The 24,583-nt window shown below is 48.3% G+C and overlaps 1 protein-coding gene across 8 annotated transcripts in view; it reads right to left on the bottom strand.

Annotated features, from left to right (window-relative positions):
• The window catches only part of pdlim5a (PDZ and LIM domain 5a), a 292,715-nt gene that overhangs the window by 44,795 nt on the left and 223,337 nt on the right, over nt 1-24,583 (bottom strand). For all 8 annotated transcript variants that reach the window (XM_038792764.1, XM_038792763.1, XM_038792761.1 and 5 more), the window contains one exon: nt 19,513-19,697. In XM_038792764.1, the coding sequence (XP_038648692.1) occupies nt 19,513-19,697 (185 nt within the window). The remainder of the gene's footprint in view (nt 1-19,512; nt 19,698-24,583) is intronic.

Below are 24,583 nucleotides of genomic sequence, written 5' to 3'. Positions count from 1 at the left end.
ACACTACCAAAACCACAACTCACCTATAAGGGGGTAATCGAGCCCCACCCGCACCCTACCTCATAAGGGCAGGCACCCCTGGGCCCGATCCCTGACACGGGCACGATGTCACCTGGGCACCCTGGCAATGCAAGGGTGGCATGCAGGTGATACAAACAGGGTGCCAGGTTGGCAATGCCACAGTACCTGGACAGCATCAGGGGTGTCAGAGTACCAGCTTTGCCAGAGCTTGACCACCCAGGGGCCCTCAGATCACCTGGGATACACCCTCTCCCCTTCCCTCTCCCCCCCCCCCCCCCCATCTCCCCTCCCCCCCTCTCCATCCACCCACAAAGTGCTGGTACACCTGGTGTCTGGCACTGCCAGCTGGCTTGGGTACTGCCAAGGTGACAGGCTGGCACTTTTCACTCGACGGGGATCAGGCTCGGGGGTACCCTGCGCGGGTGGGGGGGGGGGGGCTGCGGACCCCTTTATAGATGGGTTCGAGGGTTGCGTCAGGGGGGTTGTGAGAGCAGTTCTGGCAGAGAGAGAGAGAGAGAGAGACAGAAGCAGAGAGAGAGCGAGAGAGAGGTGTAGAGGGAGACAAAGGAGCAGAGAGAGAAACAGTGACGGAGGGAGAGAGAGATAGAGGCAGAGAGAGAGACAGACAGCAGAAAGAGGGAGACACAGAGTGAGAGAGGGAGGCAGAGACAGAGAGAGAGGTAGAGAGAGGCAAACAGTGAGAGTGAGACAAGGAGAGAGATGAGGAGAGAGACTGAGAGGGAGCGAGAAAGGCACAGAGAGGGTGAGCGAGAATGGCACGGGGAGAGAGAGACACATGGGGAGAGAGAGGGAGAGAAAGACACGGAGAGAGAGACACATGGGGAGAGAAAGACACGGAGAGAGAGAGAGAGACAGAGAGAGAGAGAGAGAGAGAGAGAGAAGGAGAAAGAAGGATACACGGAGAGAGAGAGAGGCAGAGAGAGAGACAAGGAGAAAGAAGGATACATGGAGAGAGAGAGAGAGGCAGAGAGAGAGAGAGAGAGAGACAAGAAGAAAGAAGGATACACGGAGAGAGAGAGAGAGGCAGAGAGAGAGAGAGAGAGACAAGGAGAAAGAAGGATACACGGAGAGAGAGAGAGAGGCAGAGAGAGTGAGAGATAAAAAGACAAAGGTTTATGGAGGGAATTCCCATGTGTAGGGCACAGGCAAACAAAGGAAAGACCATCAGTGACGGAGAGAAGGAAATCAGAAAGGAGAAACGGCTCAAAGATGTGAGAAGGAATAGTGCAGGGATTGGAGCTGGAGAACTGGAGGTTGTTATTGGGATGGGAATGGGCTTTTTGTTAAAAAGCTTCACTTGACATTGAACATGCAGCACATGGCAAATAAACAGCAGACATCTGTATTTTCACTGTAACTGTGTCCCGCAGTGCCCAGCAATCTACCTGTAATGATGGAAATTGTGCTTCGACAGCTTCCTGCAACCATTAAGCACCAATACCAGAGGCAAGGGGAAGTTCTGTGCGGTCCAACCCCTGAAGTATCCCTTTGTGTCTGGGTTACTAGCCAGCAGTTAATAAACGACACCAGCGATTCGCTGGTCTTAGACAGCTGGAGAACATGCTTGTTTGAAATTGTCCTCCGGGTTTTTCTTTTTTCCTGGATGGTGTGAAAACACCAGATCGTTTTCACCAGCCACCTTCGCTCAAAAATAAGACGCTTTTAAATTTACGGGGCGTCCCAAAGCGGGTTGCAGCCAATCAAGTACTTTTGAAGTACAGTGCTGTTGCAATATCGGGAGGCAGCAGCCAATTTACACACAGCAAGCTCCCAACAGCAATGGTGAGGTCAGTGGCCAGTTCATCTGCTTTTGGGCGTTGTTTGAGGAATACGTGTTGGCTGGGACAGGGGCAAAATCAAAATGAAAAAAATGAAAATGGCTTATTGTCACAAGTAGGCTTCAAATGAAGTTACTGTGAAAAACCCCTAGTCACCACATTCCGGCGCCTGTTCGGGGAGGCTGGTACGGGAATTGAACCGTGCTGTTGGCCTGCCTTGCTCTGCTTTCAAAGCCAGCGAGGTACATTTACAGCAGTGGTTTTATCCAGAATGTGAAACGCTATCGAGATGGGTGGAAAGAAATGGCTTCGCTTCCGAGCAACGAAATGAACAAGACAGCTGGTAGCCTTTCGATTATTTGTACACCTAATGTTACGCTAACCTTAGCAGAGTGACTCCGAGAGCAATAACGAAGTAAACATGGAATCCGAATGCACAGGCAGCCGCGTGATCCCCAGTTTAACTTCTTCACCGAATCATTGGCTTACTGTTTAAACTGGAAACATGACATCTCTCTGTTTAGCACGCTGATCTCTCATTTACTATCAGCACACACACACAACACATTCTCCGGGGGGCTAATATAAGCAGATTTGACAAAAAAGGATAGTCTGCGATAGAAAGGTCCAACTCCGCATAAAAATCAACCTGTCCTTTATTTTGTTTTACAAAGAAACAAACATAGATGGAAAATAGAAGCAGCAGGAGGCCATTCGGCCCTTTGAGCCTGCTCCGCCATTCATTATGATCATGGCTGATCATCAAGTTCAATACTCTGATCCTGCCTTCCCCCCATATCCCTTGATCCCTTTAGCCCCAAGAGCCATATCGAATTCCTTCTTGAAATTACACAACGTTTTGGCCTCAACTATTTTCTGTGGTAGCGAATTCCACAGATTTACCTCTCTCTGGGTGAAGTCATTTACATAAGAACATAAGAACTAGGAGCAGAAGTAGGCCATCTGGCCCCTCGAGCCTGCTCCGCCATTCAATTAGATCATGGCTGATCTTTTGTGGACTCAGCTCCACTTTCCGGCCCGAACACCATAACCCTTAATCCCTTTATTCTTCAAAAAACTATCTATCTTTACCTTAAAACATGTAATGAAGGAGCCTCAACTGCTTCACTGGGCAAGGAATTCCATAGATTCACAACCCTTTGGGTGAAGAAGTTCCTCCTAAACTCAGTCCTAAATCTACTTCCCCTTATTTTGAGGCTATGCCCCCTAGTTCTGCTGTCACCTGCCAGTGGAAACAACCTGCCCGCATCTATCCTATCTATTCCCTTCATAATTTTAAATGTTTCTATAAGATCCCCCCTCATCCTTCTAAATTCCAACGAGTACAGTCCCAGTCTACTCAACCTCTCCTCATAATCCAACCCCTTCAGCTCTGGGATTAACCTAGTGAATCTCCTCTGCACACCCTCCAGCGCCAGTACGTCCTTTCTCAAGTAAGGAGACCAAAACTGAACACAATACTCCAGGTGTGGCCGCACTAACACCTTATACAATTGCAACATAACCTCCCTAGTCTTAAACTCCATCCCTCTAGCAATGAAGGACAAAATTCCATTTGCCTTCTTAATCACCTGTTGCACTTGTAAACCAACCTTCTGTGACTCATGCACTAGCACACCCAAGTCTCTCTGAACAGCAGCATGCTTTAATATTTTATCGTTTAAATAATAATCCCGTTTGCTGTTATTCCTACCAAAATGGATAACCTCACATTTGTCAACATTGTATTCCATCTGCCAGACCCTAGCCCATTCACTTAACCTATCCAAATCCCTCTGCAGACTTCCAGTATCCTCTGCACTTTTCACTTTACCACTCATCTTAGTGTCATCTGCAAACTTGGACACATTGCCCTTGGTCCCCAACTCCAAATCATCTATGTAAATTGTGAACAATTGTGTGCCCAACACGGATCCCTGAGGGACACCACTAGCTACTGATTGCCAACCAGAGAAACACCCATTTATCCCAACTCTTTGCTTTCTATTAATTAACCAATCCTCTATCCATGCTACTACTGTACCCTTAATGCCATGCATCTTTATCTTATGCAGCAACCTTTTGTGTGGCACCTTGTCAAAGGCTTTCTGGAAATCCAGATATACCACATCCATCGGCTCCCCGTTATCTACTGCACTGGTAATGTCCTCAAAAAATTCCACTAAATTAGTTAGGCATGACCTGCCCTTTACGAACCCATGCTGCGTCTGCCCAATGGGACAATTTCTATCCAGATGCCTCGCAATTTCTTCCTTGATGATAGATTCCAGCATCTTCCCTACTACCGAAGTTAAGCTCACTGACCTATAATTTCCTGCTTTCTGCCTACCTCCTTTTTTAAACAGTGGCGTCACGTTTGCTAATTTCCAATCCACCGGGACCACCCCAGAGTCTAGTAAATTTCGGTAAATTATCACAGTGCATCTGCAATTTCCCTAGCCATCTCTTTTAGCACTCTGGGATGCATTCCATCAGGGCCAGGAGACTTGTCTACCTTTAGCCCCATTAGCTTTCCCATCACTCCCTCCTTAGTGATAACAATCCTCTCAAGGTCCTCACCTGTCATAGCCTCATTTCTATCAGTCGCTGGCATGTTATTTGTGTCTTCCACTGTGAAGACCGACCCAAAAAACCTGTTCAGTTCCTCAGCCATTTCCTCATTTCCATTATTATTTCACCTCACCTCTGTCCTGAAATGTTTACCCCTTATCCTCAAGCTATGACCCCTAGTTCTCGACTCCCCCACTATCGAGAACATTCTTTCTGAATCTTCCCTTTCTGATCCTGTTAGAATGTTGTAAGTTTCTATGAGATCCCCTCTCACTCTTTTAAACTCCAATGAATATAATCGATTTAGTCTCTCCTCATATGACAGTCCCGCCATCCCAGGAATAAGCCTGGTAAACCTTCGCTGCCCTCCCTCCATAACAAGAACATCCTTCCTCAGATAAGGACATCAAAACTGCGCACAATACCCCAGGTGTGGCCTCACCAATGCCCTATACAATTGCAGTAAAACATCTCTATTCCTGTACTCAAATCTTCTCGCTATGAAGGCCAACATACCATTTTTCTCTGTACTGCCTGCTGTACCTGCGCGCTTACTTTCAGCGACTGATGCACGAGGGTACCAAGGTCTCGCTGAGTATCCACCTCTCTCGATTTACACCCATTCAGATAATAATCTGCCTTCCTATTTTTGCTACCAAAGTGGATAACCTCCCATTTATCCACACTGTACTGCATTTGCCATGCATGTGCCCACTCACTCAGCCTGTCCAAAGCCTGCTGAAGCATCTCTGCATCGTCCTCACAGCTCATGATTTACCTTTCGTGCATCCATGCTGACTTGGTCTGATTACACCACTGCTTTCCAAATGCTGTGCTATGAAATCCATGATAATGGACTCCAGCAACTTCCCTACTACCGACGTTAAGCTCACTGGTCCATTGTTCCTTGCTTTCTCTCTACCTCCCTTTTTGAATTGTGGGCTTATAATAGCTACTCTCCAATCCATAGGAACCATTCCAGAATCCAAAAAGTTTTGGAAAATGATCACCAATGGATCTCTTATTTCTAGGGCTTTGGATACCAAAATAATCCTTTGTGCTTTTTACACTCAGTCCCAACAGATATCTCGCTTCACACGCAGATTTCAATCATAAAGATAATTCTCCACATACAGGACACTGCCTAGATACACACAGGTCCTGAAGCTTATCCCAGATTGATCCAGAACAGGAGGCCATTTGGCACATTTGTGTTGTCGGCAATCGGAGAATCCAGCCCTATGTTCTTATAGTAATCTTTATTGTCACAGGTAGGCTTACATTAGCAACGCAATGAAGTTCCCATGGAAAGCCCCTAGTCACCGCACTCCGGCGCATGTTCAGGTACACAGAGGGAGAATTCAGAATGTCCAATCCACCTAACAAGCACATCTTTCGGGACCTGTGGGTGGAAACCGGAGCACCCGGAGGAAACCCACGCAGCCACGGGAGATGGTGCCGACTCCGCACAGTGAGTGACCTGAGCTGTGAAGCAACAGTGCTAGCCACTGTGCTGCCGTGTCGCTGGAGTTACCTGGCTTGCACCTCATGCTAGGAGCACAAATCAGGAAGTGATTCTTAATCCTTCGCTATGCAAATTTACACATGGTGCAAATTTCAAGGGATTCCCTGGGGAATCCCGCTATCAGACCAGCATAGGCAGCCCGGTTGCAAGTTCCCGTGGCTGTTTCACAGCTGACCACGTCAAAGCTACTCAACTGTGAAGGGAGATGAATTGAGCTGTCAGCTGGGTGTGTGAAAGCTGTCAATCACAGCCTAGTAAAATCAATATCAAAGAGAAATGAATGAATGGCTTGTAGATCAAAGATCTTAAACACAGCTGACTGGTTTTCTCTTTCCAGGAATTGACAGATGCTGCTTCCTGTGTCTGAGCCAACAGGTGTATTGCCCAGGTGAGTGTTAAAGCAGTGATTTTTTTTTTCACTGTCTCTGTCTGGACTGCTCCCTAGCTTCCTGACAGGGATCTGGGGAGCTTCGTGACGGGGGTCTCTCTTCTTGGTGGGGGGGGGGGGGGGGGGGTTGGGGGGGGGGTCGTTCCAGTTATTTAGTGAAGGGGGATCTGTGAAGGGGGATCTCTTTATTTAGGGGGGTCTCTGGTGGGGGTGCCGTTGCCCTCTGATCGACTTTGGGGGCAATCCCTTAAACACTTACCCCCTTGGCCCACCACATCAGATACACGCTTATCGGGACCTGCACCAATTCTCTCATACCCGGCTTAGAGGACCGGAGAATCATGAGAAGAATACGGTGCCTTGGCCCGTTAATAGGATGCAAATGGGTTTTAGTGACCCATTTGTATCCTCCTGTAGGAGCGGGGTGCAAACCTCGATCCCAAGCCAGCTGGAACATCGGAAATGGATCGGCGCCTTTTCCCCGTCGAGGCTGGATTCCCTGCCGCATCAGGAACTTTGCTGCCGGCGGCACGAGGCAGAGAATCCAGCCCATGATGGGCTGAATGGTCTACTGAGCTTCAGCATTCCGTAAGCAGGGTTGGTGAAGCATAGCCTGCCCCTTCTAAATCTATGCTGGCCACTGTTTGCAGCATTATAATAGATCTTAGGTATACTTTTCACAATCAAATCTGTCACAGCAATTTGTTTATAGCACAGGAAACTAATGGACCTGTAATTGCTGGTGCCTGATTTAACACCCCCCCACCCCCTCCCCTTTTGGAAAGGAGTAACGCACTTATTCATGAAAGCTCATTGACCTGAAACGTTAGCCAAGTTTTCTCATTCATATACATTGCCCGCCCCCGCAGAGTGATGTCCAACATTGGTAGCATCATTCGGTTTGTTGTGAAGTAACAAATCCTGATACAGAATCCAAAGACGGGCCACCACTCGTGTCCCACATCAGTCAACTCCTCACCGTGGTGCGATGGACCAAAGGTAAATGGTTCTCATTTGGAATCAAAGAGAGAAGATCAAGTGAGGAACATGAAGACAGAGTGGACATATTTGAATAAATTGATGCTCGCTGCCCTCTACTGGCAAAATGCATGATATCAGCAGAGAGGAAAATGAAAAATGAAAATCGCTTATTGTCACAAGTAGGCTTCAATGAAGTTACTGTGAAAAGCCCCTAGTCGCCATATTCCGGCGCCTGTTCGAGGAGGCTGGTACGGGAGGAGTGTCCCCACACTTTAAAAATATCTGTGCTCCAGACGTTAGTTTAGAGAGCGAGATATATTTATGTCAAAAGGAAACAAAGAGGGAAAAAAAATAGAAAGTGAATATTAACTAGTCGGATTTAATTTTTAATTTGTTCTCAGGATGTGGGCACCACTGGTAAGCATTGCCCTGGCGACGTTGGCAGTGAGCTGCCTTCCTGACAGCTGAATGGCTCGCTGGGCCATTTCAGAGGGGAGTTGAGAGTCAACCACACTGCTGCGGGTCTGGAGTCACTCACAGACCAGACCAGGTAAAGATGGCAGTTTCCTTCCCTGTGAAATGCTTCACAGCTCCAGGGTCCCAGGTTCGATTCCCGGCTGGGTCACTGTCTGTGTGGAGTCTGCACGTCCTCCCCGTGTGTGCGTGGGTTTCCTCCGGGTGCTCCGGTTTCCTCCCACAGTCCAAAGATGTGCGGGTTAGGTGGATTGGCCATGCTAAATTGCCCGTAGTGTCCTAGAAAGTAAGGTTAAGGGGGGGGTTGTTGGGTTATGGGTATAGGGTGGATACGTGGGTTTGAGTAGGGTGATCATTGCTCGGCACAACATCGAGGGCCGAAGGGCTTGTTCTGTGCTGTACTGTTCTGTGTTCTATGAAGGACATTGGTGAACCGGATGGGTTTTTCCACCAATCAATGATAGTTTTTTCAAAGTTGTTTCATGAGATACGGGTATCGCTGGCTGGACCAGCATTTATATTTCCCATCTCTAATTGCCCTCGAGAAGGTGGTGGGTGAGCTGCCTTCCTGAACCCGCTACAGTCCATGTGGTGTAGGTTCATCCACAGTGCTGACGGGGAGTTTCCAGCATTTTGACCCAGCGACAGTGAAGGAACGGCTGATACATTCCCAGGTCAGGATGGTGCGTGACTCAGAGCGAAAGCTGTAGGTGGTGGCGGCCCCATGCATCCGTTGCCCTTGTCCTTCCGCGTGGTAGAGGTTGCAGGTTTGGAAGGTGCTGTGGACTGAGGCTTGGTGAGTTGCGGCAGTGCATCTTGCAGATGGCACACACGGCTGCCGCTGTGAGGCAAGCAATGTCGAAGGTGGTAGATTGGGTGCCAATCAAACGGGTTGTTTTGTCCTGGATGGTGTTGAGCTTCTTAGCAGTTGTCACGATGACAGTGATTATCTTCCAGATTTATTTAACTCACTGGGTGCGATTTAAGGGCTGGGTTGAGTCCGGCGCTGACCCGTGCACGCTGGAGGCGCCGAAATTGTGATCCGCACCAGGTGTCAATCGGTTCGCGATCCAACTGGCCCGCTCTGGTTGGCAGGTTCCGGATCCCGCCCAGACGTAGCGAGATACCAACTGAGACCAATTAAGCGCAATCGCCATCTCATTAGCGAGATGGACGCCCAATCTAACAGCCTCCCGGGAACTAACCGGCTCCCCAGCGAGGGGTCACACAGGGCCGTTTAGCACTCCTATATCAAACCAGGAACCGAGCGCAATGGCTGCTGAGGGGTTCGGAGGAGGTGAGTAGCCATTTCCATTTTTCGGGTATGCTGCCCAGGAGCACAGGAGCTGGTGCCTCAGTGCTCGGGTTTGGGGGGGGGGGGGGGGGGGGGGGGGGGGGGCTCAGCATCTGCCGGTCCTACAGGCCATCCCCCAAATTCTGTAGACCCATTAGAGGGGCAACTACAACTGCTGCCTGTCTGGCCCAGCATACACTTCCACCCTGTTGAAGGTTACTTGAACTCCCTTTGACTGTGAGCAGCCTCTGGCTGCACAGCTGAATGCTATTGCTAATAAGGAATTGGCATATGTGAGCCCTTCACAGCTGCAGGTTGTTTTTGCTGCTTGCTCCTGCTGGTGGCTGCAGATGCCTGGAGGCTGCTGTTGCTGTTTCCTTCCTTTTCTGTAGCCAGAAAGAAGGACAATTTGTTTAAGATACCTTGGTCCTGAAACACCGGGCTCAGGAGGGTGTACGAGTCCAGAAGACAATCCGGTTTGAAGCAAGAAGACGCTGAGGGACATAATGCGCGACATTGCTCTGAAAGGCCCATCTGATGACTCTGTTGAATAAAATCTTTTGCAGATTGCTGATGCTTTTGCTGCTGGTGTGGTGAGTGCTGCATGTAATTGGCACGTCATCGCGGGTTAAACACGCTGGAATCAAAGATGTTCAACTGCACCTGGAGCGCCGGGAATATGTGGATGCCAGGATTTAATTCCGGTGAGATTGGGCCGTGTGGGAGGGGCCTGCACAGCTGCAGCTCCTGGATGGAGAATAGCACTGAAACGTGGAACAAGTCACACATTGATGGGCAGATCAATTCTACGGCAAAGTTCTGGACATGATAACACATTCTCATGGATTGGCCATGGAAAATTGCCCATTAGTGTCCAAAGGGTTAGGTGGGGTTACTGGGTTGTGGGGATAGGGTGGAGGCGTGGGCTTAAGTAGGGTGCTCTTTCCAAGGGATGCTGCAGACCTAGTGGGCTGAATGGTCTCCTTCTGCACTGTAAACTCTATGATTCTATGACTTGGCACTTTGTGGAGGAGGAGGATACCTGCTCCCGGTGGCCGTACGTCACCGCCGCCCTATGGTCTTTGATGCATGCCCCTGGCGGGCAGCATCAGGAGGAGCTGCAGCCGGGTGGACCCGGCAGACTTACCAGTGTCACTGGCATCGCCATGCCACCCGGCTCTGCCCGCTGTACTAAAGACGCGCCGGTCAGGAGGGGGGTGGGGAGAAGTTTGGAGGGGGGGGGGAATTCGGGTGAGGCGGAGATCGCTGTTATCTACCTGGTGGAAGGTCAGTTTCCACCGCTCCCTCCTCCCGAATGGTGCCCGGAGGGCCTGGTGAATCCATGGGACAGAGAAGCAGTTGGAATGAGCACCAGAGGCTTCTGCAGCATCTAGTCCTGGCATATCTCCATTGCCCGCACCATGGCGTTGACGCGATCGGCAGTGCTCCTCAGTGACTGGGCCACACTCTGGAGCTCTGCGGCAATGTCCAACTTCACCTGGAACATGCTCTGGAGTTCCCCGGCAATGTCCACCTTTGCCTGGGACAGGCTGTCAAAGCCCTCAGCCATGGTCATCACTGACTGAGTCACGCCTTGGACACCACCACACAAGATGCAGACACCATGCTCATGGTTTCCCACTGTGGTCACCACCCTAGCAGTGTTGACTTCGGTGCCACACATTGTCAACATCATCACCTGTGCCTGCAGGCTTTGGGACAACCACAATTTGCTATGAGTTTGCTGGAGTGTCGCTGACATTCCCTCCTGAATATCACAGCTGTGTCCTAGCATCTGCATCACCTCTGAGAGAACCTTATCCAGAGGGTTGGCATCTGATTGGGACTCAGCAGAGTCCTGGGATCCTGCAGACCTCTGACTGTCTTGAATGTTCCTGCCTCCACCTGATGTGCATCAGCAACTGTGTGGTGCTCACCAGAATGTGCCCCAGAAGCCTGTCCACTGGTGTCACTCGAGGCGTGTGTCTCGGCGCTGGCGGAGGGTGGGGATGACAGCTGTGATGTGTTGCTGGTCATCTCCTCTGAGCTCCCCTCCAAGGTGCTCACTTGGGTGACAGGGTGGCAACCCCGGATGGCCCTGTGAGTAAATGGACATGTATTCAGTGAGAGGGAAGGATCGTTTTGTCTGGCATGAACTCACTTGAGACAGACCGTCTGGGTGAAGAGGCAGTGGATGCTCAACTCTACGGTGCAGGCCAACGTCACCGTCAGTGACTGCTTTCTCCTTAGTCAACCCTATGATTTTCAGGGCCCATTCCTCATAGGGGGTGAGGACTTTGATGTCCGGAACCCCAATGACCGCCTGGGCGTTTTTCCGCCTATTGTGGGCTAATCTCTCCTGCAGGGGCAAAGAGGGCCACTGTGAGTCACATGCTTGATGCATCGGTGGGGTAAGGTAGGACGTGTTGGGAGGAGGGGGTGTGTATATGGCAGATGGCATGTGTGTGGGCACTGCTCCTGGGCATGAAAGGGCTGTGTTGGTGGATATCAGGGTGTTCTGGGGCACAGGTACGGTAATACGTGGAGGTGGGGGTGGAGGTGCCAGCCGCCGATTTGTTTGTAAGGGGGGGGGGCTTTCAGCCGCTGATTTGTTGTGGGGGGGAGGCATTGGTCAGGGTGGTAGCAGGTGGGACCGATGCAAGGGGGCCCACCGTTACCTTATCCTGCAACCCGGTCGAGATGGTTGGTCTTCTTCCTGCACTGGACGGAGGACTTCCTGGTCATTCTGCCCCAACTGATGACCACTGCCACTGGCTCCAAGGTGGCATTGCCAGACTTGTGACTGGTCCTCTCCCTCGGGGGAACAGAGTGGCCCGTCCCGCATCCACAGAGTCCAGCAGTCTGGCCAGGTCGGAGCTGCTACCTTACATAGAACCCTCAATCCTGTCCCTCAATTCAAACTGCCTATTGAAAGATTTAGTGTTGCAGGGACGAGGCACAAATGCATTTCACACTTTGGCAGTCACAGGCTGAGCATTCAGCAAGTGAAAACCCGAACTCCAATCCTGGCAATTAAATCCTCACATTTCCAGCTGATAAATTAACACTCACAAAGAAACCGAAAGCTCGTTTTACTCACCAGCCGCCAGGTGGACCAATCCCCACACTGGTGAGTTGGGTACCTAAAGCAAACCACTTCTTCTCACAAAATAAAAAGACTGGGAGGGTAACCTGTTGGAGGTCTTTAAGATTATGAATTACTTGTTCGACGTGGACCTGGGAAAGACATTTCCACTTACAAGGAAGATCAGAACTGGGAACCGTAAATGGAATATCGCCTCTAATATATCCCAATAGAGAATTCAGGGCAAATTTCTTAACCCAGAGAGTGGCGTGGGAATGTCAAACAGGCTACCCCACAATTAAGGCAAAGCTGGAGTAACACATGAAGGAGAAAGAAACGGTAGGATATGGGGCTCAGGTTAGATGAAAGAGGGTGGGTGGAGACTTGGGTGGATCATAAATTGCAACATGGCCTAAAAGGACGGTTTCCTCGCAGTAGATACTTTTTAATACCACGGGGAAAATATTGGAAAACACTCAGCAAGCCAGGCAATATCTGTTGAGAGAGAAACAGATGGGTTGAAGGCCGAACATTTTTGTCAACTGACGAAGAAAGTGCCCACACGCAAAGGGTTAATTTCCCCATGGTTTCCTGTTTGTTTATCCTCTCTGTTGACGTTCAGCTTATAGAATCGCTGATTCCTAAAGCCCATTTCCTCTTGCTCTACTTCCCCCTCGAAAGGGGCTTTTCACAGTAACTTCATTGCAGTGGGAATGTGAGCCTACTTGTGACAATAAAGATTATTATTATTATTGTAGGCAGCCAAAATGGTGTGGCAGATTCATGATATTGCAAAACAATCACCTTTTCCACTCGCGTTCACCTTAAAATTACACAATCCCGGTTCCACCTTATTCATGGCCCTCTCTCCCTAAATCGTCCCTGACCCAACTCCAGAAAATAGCTTTCTTGCCTCTTCCATTGTCATAAACATCCTTTCCGATGATGGATCTAAAACTAGACACGTTATTGTCCATGCAGCAACTCAGGTAATAGTTAATACTGGACTACTGCTGCTTACATCACACAATTAAAAGACATTTTCAACCTCATCCTGAAAAGGTCACTCTGGTGCCACTTTGCAAATATTTCTTTCCCTTAATAGGCCTTCACTGATTTGCGTGTAGGAGCAGGGGTGTTTTACTGCAATTATACAGGGCCTTGGTGAGGCCACACCTGGAATATCGTGTGCAGTTTTGGTCTCCTTATCTGAGGAAGGACGTTCTCGCTCTAGAGGGAGTGCAGTGAAGGTTTACCAGACTGATTCCTGGGATGGCAGGACAGACATAGGAGGCAGGATTGAGTCGGTTCGGATTGTAATCGCTGGAGTTTAGAAGAATGAGGGGGGGATCTCGTAGAAACCTATAAAATTCTAACAGGACTAGACAGGGTAGATGCAGGAAGGATGTTCCCGATGACAGGAATGTCCAGAACCAGGGGTCACAGTCTGAGGACACGGGGTGGACTAGTTAGGCCTGAGATGAGGAGAAATTTCTTCACCCAAAGAGTGGTGAGCCTGTGGAACTTGCTGCTACGGAAAGTGGTTGAGGCCAAAACATTGTGGACAGGATTGATCTGGTTACACTTTATATAAAGTCACACTGCAAAGTTTGATTATCCAATACTGAAGGATTCAAACTCTTTTTAAAATAATCCATCATTGGTGCACAAGGTTTCCAGGAACAAAATCTTAACCATTTCAAAGTTTCTCAAGACGTTAATGGCCTAAACACGATTGCACAGCGCACAGTTCTAAAATTCCCAGCAGCTCAAAACCTGGAAGTGTAGCACGTCACACACTCCCGTCTGCATCAATGGCTCCAAAGTGGAGCTGGTCGATAGCTTTAAGTTCCTGAGGGTAACCATCACCAACAGTCTGCCCTGGTCCACTCACGTTGATGCAACAGTCAAGAAAGCCCAACAACGTCTCTACTTACTATGCGACTCTCACAATCTTCTACAGATGTGTCATAGAGAGCATCCTATCCGGCTGCACCACAGCCTCGAATGGCAACTGCTCGGTCCAAGATCGCAAGAAACTGTAGGGTGTGGTGAACTCAGCCCAACGCATCACACAAGCTTGCCACCCCCACATTGATTCTGTCTACACTTCCCGCTGCCTCAGGAAGGCAGACAGCATTATCAGATACCCCTCCCATCCAGGCATTGCTTTCTTCCAGACCCTTCCATAAGGCAGAAGGTACAGAAGTCTGAAGACTCGCACATCCAGACATAGGAACAGCTTCTTCCCCACAGCTACAAGACTCCTCAACAACTCCCCCTTCGACTGATCTGTTCCCTGTAAGAACACTATTCGCGACACCTTTTGCTGCTCTTGCTCATGTATTTGCTTTGTTTGGCCCCTTGTTCCGCACTGTAACCAATCACTGTTTGTCGGTGTACATTTGTCAATGTACTCTGTTGATTATTCTTTTGTCTACTATGTACGTACTGTGTATGTTCCCTCGGCCGCAGAAAAATACTTTGCACTGTACTTTGGTACATGTGACAATTAATCAAATCAAATCAAAAATCAAATGTTGTGAACTGGGAGGACGATAGCAGTGGGCCTGAAAAGATCATAGACAGGCTGGTGGAATGGACCAACAGATATAGGATGGAAATCACACAGGGGTGTGAGAAATGGTTCATGGGACAGGAATATGAAATAAGACCATAAGACACAAGAGCAGAATTAGGCCACTCGGCCCATTGAGTCTGCTCCGCCATTCAATCATGGCTGATATTTTCTCATCCCCATTCTCCTGCCTTCTCCCCATAACCCCTGATCCCCTTATTAATCAAGATTAATAAAGGGCACAATGCTGACAGGGGTGCAGGAACTAACTGATAAAAATGGGAGGGTGGGTTGAGAGAGTGGTTAAAACGTTTCTGGATTTTATAAATAGAGGGACAGAGTGCAAGGAAGCGTTGATGAAATTTGTAAAACTCTAGTTCAATATCATTTGGAGTATTGTGACCAGTACTGGGCACCACACTTGAGGACGGATGTGAAGGCTGCAGAGAAGCTGCAGAATGGCTCCAAAGATGAGGAGGTTCAATTACGTGGAGATTGGAGAAGCTGGGGCTGTTCTCCTGGGAGACGAAGAGGTGGAGAGGAGAATTGAGAGGGGGTGTTCTATATCATGAGGGGTCGAAATGGAGTAGGTAGAAATTGCTCCTATTGGCAGATGGGTTCAGAACCAGAGGGTCCAGGTTTAAGGTGAACGGCAAAAGAAGCAATGGCAAAATGAGGAAAAGCTATTGACATAGCGAGAGGTTAGGATCTGGAATGCACTGCCAGAGAGCGTGGTGGGGGCAGATTCAACTGAGGTTTTCAAAAGGAGGTTCCCCCTGAGCCCAATGGGGGTTCACCCCTCCCCGACAAGGTCCAGCCACCCCTTTAATCTTCCCCCGTCCAACTTTGGCTCCCCACCCACCCCCTCTCACCGGCGTCTGCCAACCAGGACTCCCCAAAATGCTGGGCACAGCTGCAGTCTGGGATCCACGACTACCTCACTTTCAGGGACTGGCTGTGGTTGGAGCAGTTGCCACCCTCCGAACCTGGTGTTGCCGGGGCTACAGAGTCGGACAGTCCGATCGGTCGGCAGCTTTCTAAGGTGAGACTCCCTCCCCAGTTGGTGCCAGAAGTGTGTTTTTTTTTTTTAATTTAGAGAACCCAATTAATTTTTTCCAATTAAGGGGTAATTTAGCGTGGCCAATCCACCTGGACTGCACATCTTTGGGTTGTGGGGGTGAACCCCAGGCAAAAAAGTGGAGAATGTGCAAACACCACACGGACCGAGCTGGGATCGAACCTGGGACCTCGGCGCCGTGAGGCAGCAGGGCTAACCCACTGCGCCACCGTTCTGCCCTCGGTGCCAGAAGTGTTGACCTAAGGTAATTAACCCACCGCGGAGTGTTAAATGTCTGCCGGGCTGCTAGGTTCGATGGGGATGGGTTCTTAACATTAAACTACACCCCCCCCCCCACCCCGCAGCCCCCCCCCCCGCGCCCCTCCCCCCCCACCCTCCCAGGTTTCGCACTGATAGTCGCACGAACGTCCAAATCTCTGCTGCCTCAATCGCTGTTGCATTTTATTGTCACAATCGAGGTAAAGGAACATCTGGGGAACGATGTTAAAACTAAAAGTATAACTGACACTCGATGGGAAAGGTCTGTTCAAAAATAAAGCGCTGCCCCATCATTCTTCACACAGTTTTATGAGGAAGCTGACGATTCCCGGGAACACTTTGTACCGAAGCTAAAGGTTTATTGGTGACTCGTTAGCCAGCCAACTGATGAATGATTAGATCAGCATGTGTACTTAGCATTCCACACAACAATATCTAGCGGTGTGCTTACGGCTAAATAAATAAATAGTCTACTCAAGACGTGCATTACTTTTGCTGTACTCTAAAAGCCAAAATATAGTTTCATTTATTTAAATAGCACCCTCTCAAGTGTCCATCCATGAGCAGTAATTTTTCCATCAGCATTTGGTGTATGTGTATAACCTTGCAACCTCATGATTGTAAACTTTATTAAACTTGTGAACACATAGACCGGTAGCACTTCAAGAGATCACACCAAAACTTTAAATATTTGGGCTCCAGTTTTGAACACATATTTGTACCCAGACTGCCTCTGCATGAGACAGTACTAATCCTGGTCATACTGTTTGTTACCACAATACTCAAGGACGGTGTCACAGTGTCAATAATGCTGAAATGGTAGCAGTTCAGAGGCCCGGGTTAAAGCCCTGGGAGCACAGATTCAAAACGCACCACGGCAGATGCCGGAATTTAAATTCAATCATTAGATTTGGAACTAAAATCTACTCTCAGTATCGGTGACCGTGAAACTAGCAGATTGTCATAAAAACCCATTTGAAATTTAAAAAATGAAAAGCGCTTATTGTCACGAGCAGGCTTCTATGAAGTTACTGTGAAAAGCCCCTAGTCGCCACATTCTGGCGCCTGTCCGGGGAGGCTGGAACGGGAATTGAACCGTGCTGCTGGCCTGCCTGGTCTGCTTGAAAAGCCAACGATTTAGCCCAGTGAGCTAAACCAGCCCCTCTGGTTCACTAATATGCTTTGGGGGAGGCAACCTGCCACCTTTAGCTGGTCTGGCCAACCTGACATCATGTGGTTTGACTCTTAAATGGCCTAGCAAGCCATTTACATCACCACCACATTCTCAGTTGCTTCACAGCTCCAGGGTTCGATTCTCGGCTTGGTTCACTGTCTGTGAGAAGTCTGAACCTTCTCTACGTGTCTGCGTGGGTTTCCTCCGGGTGCTCCGGTTTCCTCCCACAGTCCAAAGATGTGCCGGTTAGGTGGATTGGCCATGATAAATTGTCCTTCATGTCCAAAAAGGTTAGGTAGGGTTACTGGGTTACGGGGATGGGGTGGGCTTAAGTGGGGTGCTCTTTCCAAGGGCCGGTGCAGACTCAATGAGCCAAGTGGCCGCCTTCTGCACTGTAAATTCGATGATTCAAGGACAATTAGGGATAAGCAACAAATGCGAGCCTAGCCAGCAACACTCAAATCCCATGGAAGAGGTTTTAACAAGTGAGAAGGTGCCTCATGCCTGGGTGATGATGGGTACGCTAAAGCAAAGGATAATTCCTGATGAAAGGCCATTGATCAGAAATGTTTCTCTCTCTCCACAGATGCTGCCTGAGCTGCAAAATGTCCCCTTGTTCCCCTTAGGTGAGGTTACCGCTTTAGTAGCAAAAATAGGAAGGCAGATTATTATTTGAATGGGTGTAAATTGAGAGAGGTGGATACTCAGCGAGACCTTGGTGTCCTTGTGCATCAGTTGCTGAAAGTGAGTGCGCGCAGGTACAGTAAAGAAGGCAAAAGGTATGTTGGCCTTCATAGCGAGAAGATTTGAGTATAGGAATAGGATGCTTTACTGCAATTGTATAGGGCATTGGTGAGGCTACACCTGGAGTATTGTGTGCAGTTTTGGTATCCTTATCTGAGGAAGGATGTTCTTGCTATGGAGGGAGTACAGCGAAGGTTTACCAGGCTGATTCCTGGGATGGTGGGACTGTCATATGAGAAACTAAATTGATGGGGATTATATTCATTGGAGTTTGGAAGATTGAGAGGGGATCTCATAGAAACTTATAAAACTCTAACAGGATTAGACATGGCAGATTCAGAAAGAAGTTTCCCGATGGTGAGGGAGTCCAGAACTAGGGATCATAATTTGAGGAGAAGGGGTGAACCCTTTAGGATTGAGGTGAGGAGAAATATCTTCACCCAGAGAGTGGTGAATCTGTGGAATTCACTACCACAGAGAGTAGTTTAGGCCAAAATGTTGTGTAATGTCAAGAAGGAATCCGATATGGCTCTTGGGGCTTAAGGCAAGAGATATGGGGGGAAGGAGGGATCAGGGTATTGAACTTAATGATCAGCCGTGATCATAATGAATGGCGGAGCAGGCTCAAAGGGCCGAATGGCTTCCTCCTGCTTCTATTTTCTATGTTTCATTACTTTCTATTTCACCTTTTCAAGGCCTTCGACAACAACTTTATTTGTAATAGCATCTTCAATGCAGTAAGACATGTCAAAATGTTTCACAGGAGCATTCTAGAACAAGATCGGGGAGACGGCGTTGTTACTACACTAGTAAGCCAGAGACCCAGGGGGATGCTCTCGAGTCCGCCGTTCGAATCTCACCATGGCAGATGGTGAAATTTGATCTCAATAAAACAAAATCTGGAACTAAAAGTATAATGATGACTATGAAGCCAGTGCCAATTGTCATAAAAACCCATTTGGTTCCCTAATGCCTTTCAGGGAAGGAAATCTGCCGTCCTTACCCAGTCTGGCCTACATGTGACTCCCGATCCATACAGCGATGTTGTTGACTTTTAACTACCCTCTGAAATGGCCCAGCAAGCATTTAGTTCAACTGCAGTTATGGATGGGCAACAAATGCTGGCCCAGCCCAGCGACGTCCACATCCCAGGAAGGAATTTTAATAAATAGGACTCCGAGCTGCATAAGGAGTTATTAAATCAGATGACCAAAATATGGGTCAAAGATTTGGGTTTTACGGAGTGTTTTAAAGGATGAATGTGAGATGTGGGGGAGAGAATTGCAGAGCTTGGGGCCTAGGCAACATCTGCTGGAGATGGAGAGATTGAAACCGGCCCATGTCCAGGAGGCCAGAATTAGAGAAGTGCAGAGATCAGATGTTGCTTTAAGGACGCTTTTAAACTTGCAGCAACTGGTCGACATGGTCCTTGGTGGAAATTATGTTGGGCTGCCACAACATACAGGACCTTTGAAGACAACTCTCGGTTTGTTGCTTCGTCTGTAACTTTACCACATTGAAACAAAATGAAGCACAGTTTACCTGCTGGGCTGCCGGCTTGCCAGCCCGTTGTTTTGCCCGCACCAGGGAGTCCACTCGGTTGAAAGGTCGGGCCGGATGGAGCAGCAGCTGGTGATGTGTGACACCCCCTACCGAGAGGCTTGGACATGGGCTTAACTGAAGCTGTGGCCGGGCCAATAGATTGAAGAACTTCCTCACCATTTCCACTGTAAAAGAGCAAAGGCAATTGACCCTCAGTCCCTTAAGTAATTTTTTCACAATACTTAGAAGTTCGGGATAATCCTGGAAACAGTCACTTCATCCCTGACCTGAAAAGCAAATACCTTCATTCAAGGTTGAAGTCTAAATGGTAACAACGCAACAATGTCTGTGCTGTTGCATAGGGTCAAGAGTTGTGAAATACATTTTTATCACAGTCGAGTTTCTACTTTGGACGAGAAGATGTTTGGTTTTAACTTTTTGTGTGAAAAGGTTTCTGCGACGTATATCCCACACCAAGTACCCACATAAATGGAGTCAGTTTTGAAGGTTTGGAAAGATCGAACATTATGTTCCCTGCTCAGAAACACCACACCATTTGTGATAAAAATAAACATTTGCACATCATTCATCAACGTCCTTCACGTTGCATGTCAGAACAGATGCCGTTTCTAGTCCACATTGTCAGCATCGAGTCCAAAGCACCGGCAGAATAATGGTTAACGAAGGAACTGTTCCTTTATCAAATCCAATTAAAGAATTTCTAACCTGACAGCACGTAAAGAAAGCCACCTGACCCATCATGCTGGCTCTTTGAATCCAATTTAACCCGCACCCAGGTTATTTCTCTGTAACCCAAATCATTTCTCTTCAAGTCCATGTTAGGTGGATTGGCCATGCTAGGACTGCCCCTTCGTGTCCAAAGATCATAGGTCATAGGATTTACAGTGCAGAAGGAGGCCATTCGGACCATCGAGTCTGCACAGGGTCTTTGAAAGAGCACCCTACCCAAACCTCCACCCTATTCCCATAACACAGCAACCCCACTCAATCAACACTAAGGGCAATTTTGGACACTAATGGCAATTTAGCATGGCCAATCCATCTAACCTGCACTTTAACACACCAATGAAGTTACTGTGAAAATCCCCTGGTCGTCACACTCCAGCGCCGGTTCGGGTACACTGAGGGTGAATTCAGAATGTCCAATTCACCTAACAAGTACGCCTTTCGGGACTTGTGGGAGGAAACCGGAACACCCGGAGGAAACCCTCGCACACACGGGGGGAACGTGCAGACTCCACTCGGACAGTGACCCAGCCGAGAATCGAACCTGGGACCCTAGAGCTGTGAAACAATTGTGCTAACCACTGTGCTACCCTTTAGATGTGCCGGTTAGATGGGGTTATGGGGATAGGGCAGGGGAGTGGACTTGGGTAAGGTGCTTTTTCGGGGCTCAGTGCAGACTCGATGGGCCGAATGCCTCCTCACATTTTCCACCAACAATGAAGAAGAAAAAAGTCCAATTGCCTTTCAAAACATCCCACAGAATCTGATCCCACGATATTCCCAGTCAGTGATTCTCTGATCTTAACAAGCCTGTAAATAAATAATATCTAAAACCTTTGGTCGATGCGAGGTTTTGCGTTGCAGTGGGTCGTGCCCCTGTCTCGGAGCCAGAACCTCAAAGTTGGAGTCCCACTCCAGAAGTTGATGGTCACAGAACGGTTCATCAGGCAGTCAAACAGGTTGAGTATCGACCTGCGAATCCCGCCAACACACCGGTTTATGGCAGTACGTGTGGCAGAGACCCCTGGTCAGCCATATGATAGAAGTACATTTTCAGCCTCTGTCACTATCCGCAGCTCCATATACAAATGCATGGAAAAGTGCATGTTGCCACAGGAACTCAGACTCCCCAAGGGAGCTATAACACACACCACCACACTTGCACCGTTGGTTCGTTTCTGTCTATTTTCTCTATTAAAACCAGTTCCGATTTTGAATAACTCCATTAGGTGTTCCCATAACCTTTAATGCTCGAAGGAGAACAACTCCGTTATCTCCAGTCTATTGCAGCATCCTGGTGAACCTCCTCTGAACCTTGTACAGGGCCTGGACATCCGTCCGACAAGGTGCTGCCCAGAATTAAACACGGGCATTCCAGCCACAATACTCCGCACTGAAGCCTAATTAAAGAGCTGTAAATGTTTTGCATGACTTTGTTGTGTTTGTATCATTGCTCCTATTTACGAAACCAAGAATCTCAAATGCTTCCTCAACCTCTTAATGCTTCGAATGGGTCGCTTCGTCGGTGCTTATTCCCTCACGATCGCCCATCCTCTCTACATCCTCTCGCCCATCACCCATCATGTTAACATCTCCTTCCATTCCCTTCTTCCACGTAAACGTACCCAGCTTCCCCTCAACTGCATCTACGTTGTTCACCTCAACAATTCCATTCGTGATAGTGAGTTACACATTCTCACTGCTCCCTTGGCAAAGACGCCTCTCTCGAAGTTCTCATTGGGTTTATTGGTCTTATGCTAGAAACACGGTTGGGAAAACGCACCCTCTTCACATGCGCGGTTCCCCCGCTGTAACTCCCAATCACTACTTCACCTGGGGTAGTGTGGACTCTTGCCTCAAAGTGCCAGTTCAGCTTCCACTCCAGGGGCCGAGTTCAGAAACCAAGGCGGTACTGAGGGAGTGTTGCACTGTTGGAGGTGCCGTCTTTCAGATGAGGTGACAAACTGAGAGCCCCCTGTGCTCTCTTGGGTGGATGCAAAAGATCCTTCGGCACCATTTTGAAAATCAACAGGGGAGTGCTTACCGTTGTCTCAGCCAATGTCTATCCCTCAATCAACATCGCAAATACCGATTATTTGATCATTATCACATTGCTGTTTCTTGTGCGCAAAATTACAAGTGACTACACTTCAGAAGTACTTCAATGGTTGTAGAGATATCCTGGGGTTGGGAAAGTCACTATATAAATTCACATGCTTCTCTCCATCAAACTCTTCGGCAACTAATAGCAAGGTTTCCTTCAAATTATCCTATTTCATCAGGAGCTGTACAATTCAAATTACAGTCTGAACATCTGCTGTATGAATAGACACAGAAAGCAAGCGTGCACACCAAGTATCAGGTTAGACAAGAAGCAACAAGAGAGTATCTATGTAAAAGGGATATAAATAGAAATAACAAATGTTCCCGAGGTGAGTTTCTTTCAGTTTTACAGCATCAGGTATTGAGGAATTGTAGACTGCAATCTTTCTGTTTTTCCCCCATACACACTCTCACACAATGAAATACATAGGCAGAAATATTTAATACAGATTATAACCAGCATTACACAAAACACTCTTTTCAGGATTAATTTTGCTGTTTCAAATAATAATCAAATTGCATTCACTTCCTGTTCCATCAACAAACAATTTTAGGTATCAACCCAACCTCACGAACATTTTGCAACACTGTGTACGTAAAGATGTCTCATTTCATCATGGACTAGCTGAATCACGCTGGGAGCATGCGTTGCACTTTAGCTGACTTGAGATCTGGGCAGTCATTTGGACACAGTATTCGACCTTCGTGGCTTCTGTCTCTGGAAAAAGGTCAAATAAAATTGGCCAGCGTTTTTGCTCATGGTCTTTATCCAGTGACTCCTGTTGGAAGGTGTGCACGCGTGGGGTCGTCAGAGGAGAGCAAGACTGGGTTTAAGGGGTCCGACCTTAGAACATACAGTGCAGAAGGAGGCCATTCGGCCCATCCAGTCTGCACCGACTCACTTAAGCCCTCACTTCCACCCCACCCCCGTAACCCAATAACCCCTCCGAACCTTTTTAGGACACTACGGGCAATTTAGCATGGCCAATTCACCTAACCTGCACGTCTTTGGACTGTGGGAGGAAACCGGAGCACCCGGAGGAAACCCACGCAGACACGGGGAGAACGTGCAGACTCCGTACAGACAGTGACCCAGCAGGGAATCGAACCTGGGACCCTGGAGCTGTGAAACCGCAGTGCTAACCACTGTGTTACCATGCTGTCAATCTTCTCCACAAACAACTTAAAAAGAGTTCCCAGAGTCACTTTGGGAAGGTGCGTGGATTACTCTCCCCCTGGAATGCCCACAGGTGGGCAGGCATCCGGTCTGCCAATACCACAGCAGATAGGGAGAAACAGTTTCGCTGGCAGGAGGGTCGATAGCCAGGGGACGCAGGTATGAAATTATCGGTTAACAAAAAACCTGGGGAGGAGGAAAGGGGGGGGGGGGGAGAAAGGGAAAGAGGAGGATCTTTCAGCGAGTTGTTGTAACCTGGGACCGGCTGATTGGAAGGGCAGCAAATGCAGATTCAATAAGATCTTCCAAAAGGCAAGTGAATAAACACTTAGAAAGGAAGAAAGAAAAAATGCCGGGCTACAGGGAAAGGGACGGATAGCGGGACTAATTGGTAACCTTTTCAGAAACCCTGCAGAGGCATGATGGGCCACAGAGCCTTCTCCTGTGAGGCATGTTGCCATGTTTAATTTGCACTGAATAAACATCATTTACAATTGTCTGCTACTCCACTAGAACACAGCAAATGATTGGTTTGAAAGACTATTACCGATTAACAATCATGGAAGATGTTATGTTTCTTAAATGAATGCTAGAAGTCGTTCAGCAGTTGAAGGATGGTTTATTGTGCTCCACAAAAAATGACTTTGTTAACTTTTTTACTTACAGAATAGAACTTGTAAAGATACTGCTTTTCTATGCTCTGCAACTAGGCCTGACCACACTTGCAGCCCTGAGCTCAACTTCCGTCCCTGTCCTGCTCCACCGTCTCTCCAGCCAAAGTGAGTGAGGGCGGGCCTTCGGCGTCACTCTTATATGTTCCCGCGCTGCCCCCTGGTGGTACTTCCATTTCCCATCAGCCCCTTCTGTACATACTCAGGCGAGGATCACTATAGAAGACAGCAGATTTAAGTATCAATATGATTGCTAGCCCTCTCCATATTGTTTCTTCCTTTCCCGGATTAGTTTTCTTGTGTGCACAATGCGGCCCTGGTACATTTTACTGGACGCTCGCAGTGTGCAATGTGGTTAGTGCCCCTTTCACTC

Source organism: Scyliorhinus canicula, chromosome 3 (assembly GCF_902713615.1).
Source record: "Scyliorhinus canicula chromosome 3, sScyCan1.1, whole genome shotgun sequence".
Classification (NCBI taxonomy): Eukaryota; Metazoa; Chordata; class Chondrichthyes; order Carcharhiniformes; family Scyliorhinidae; genus Scyliorhinus; species Scyliorhinus canicula.
This window is presented reverse-complemented; position numbering and strand designations above follow the sequence as displayed.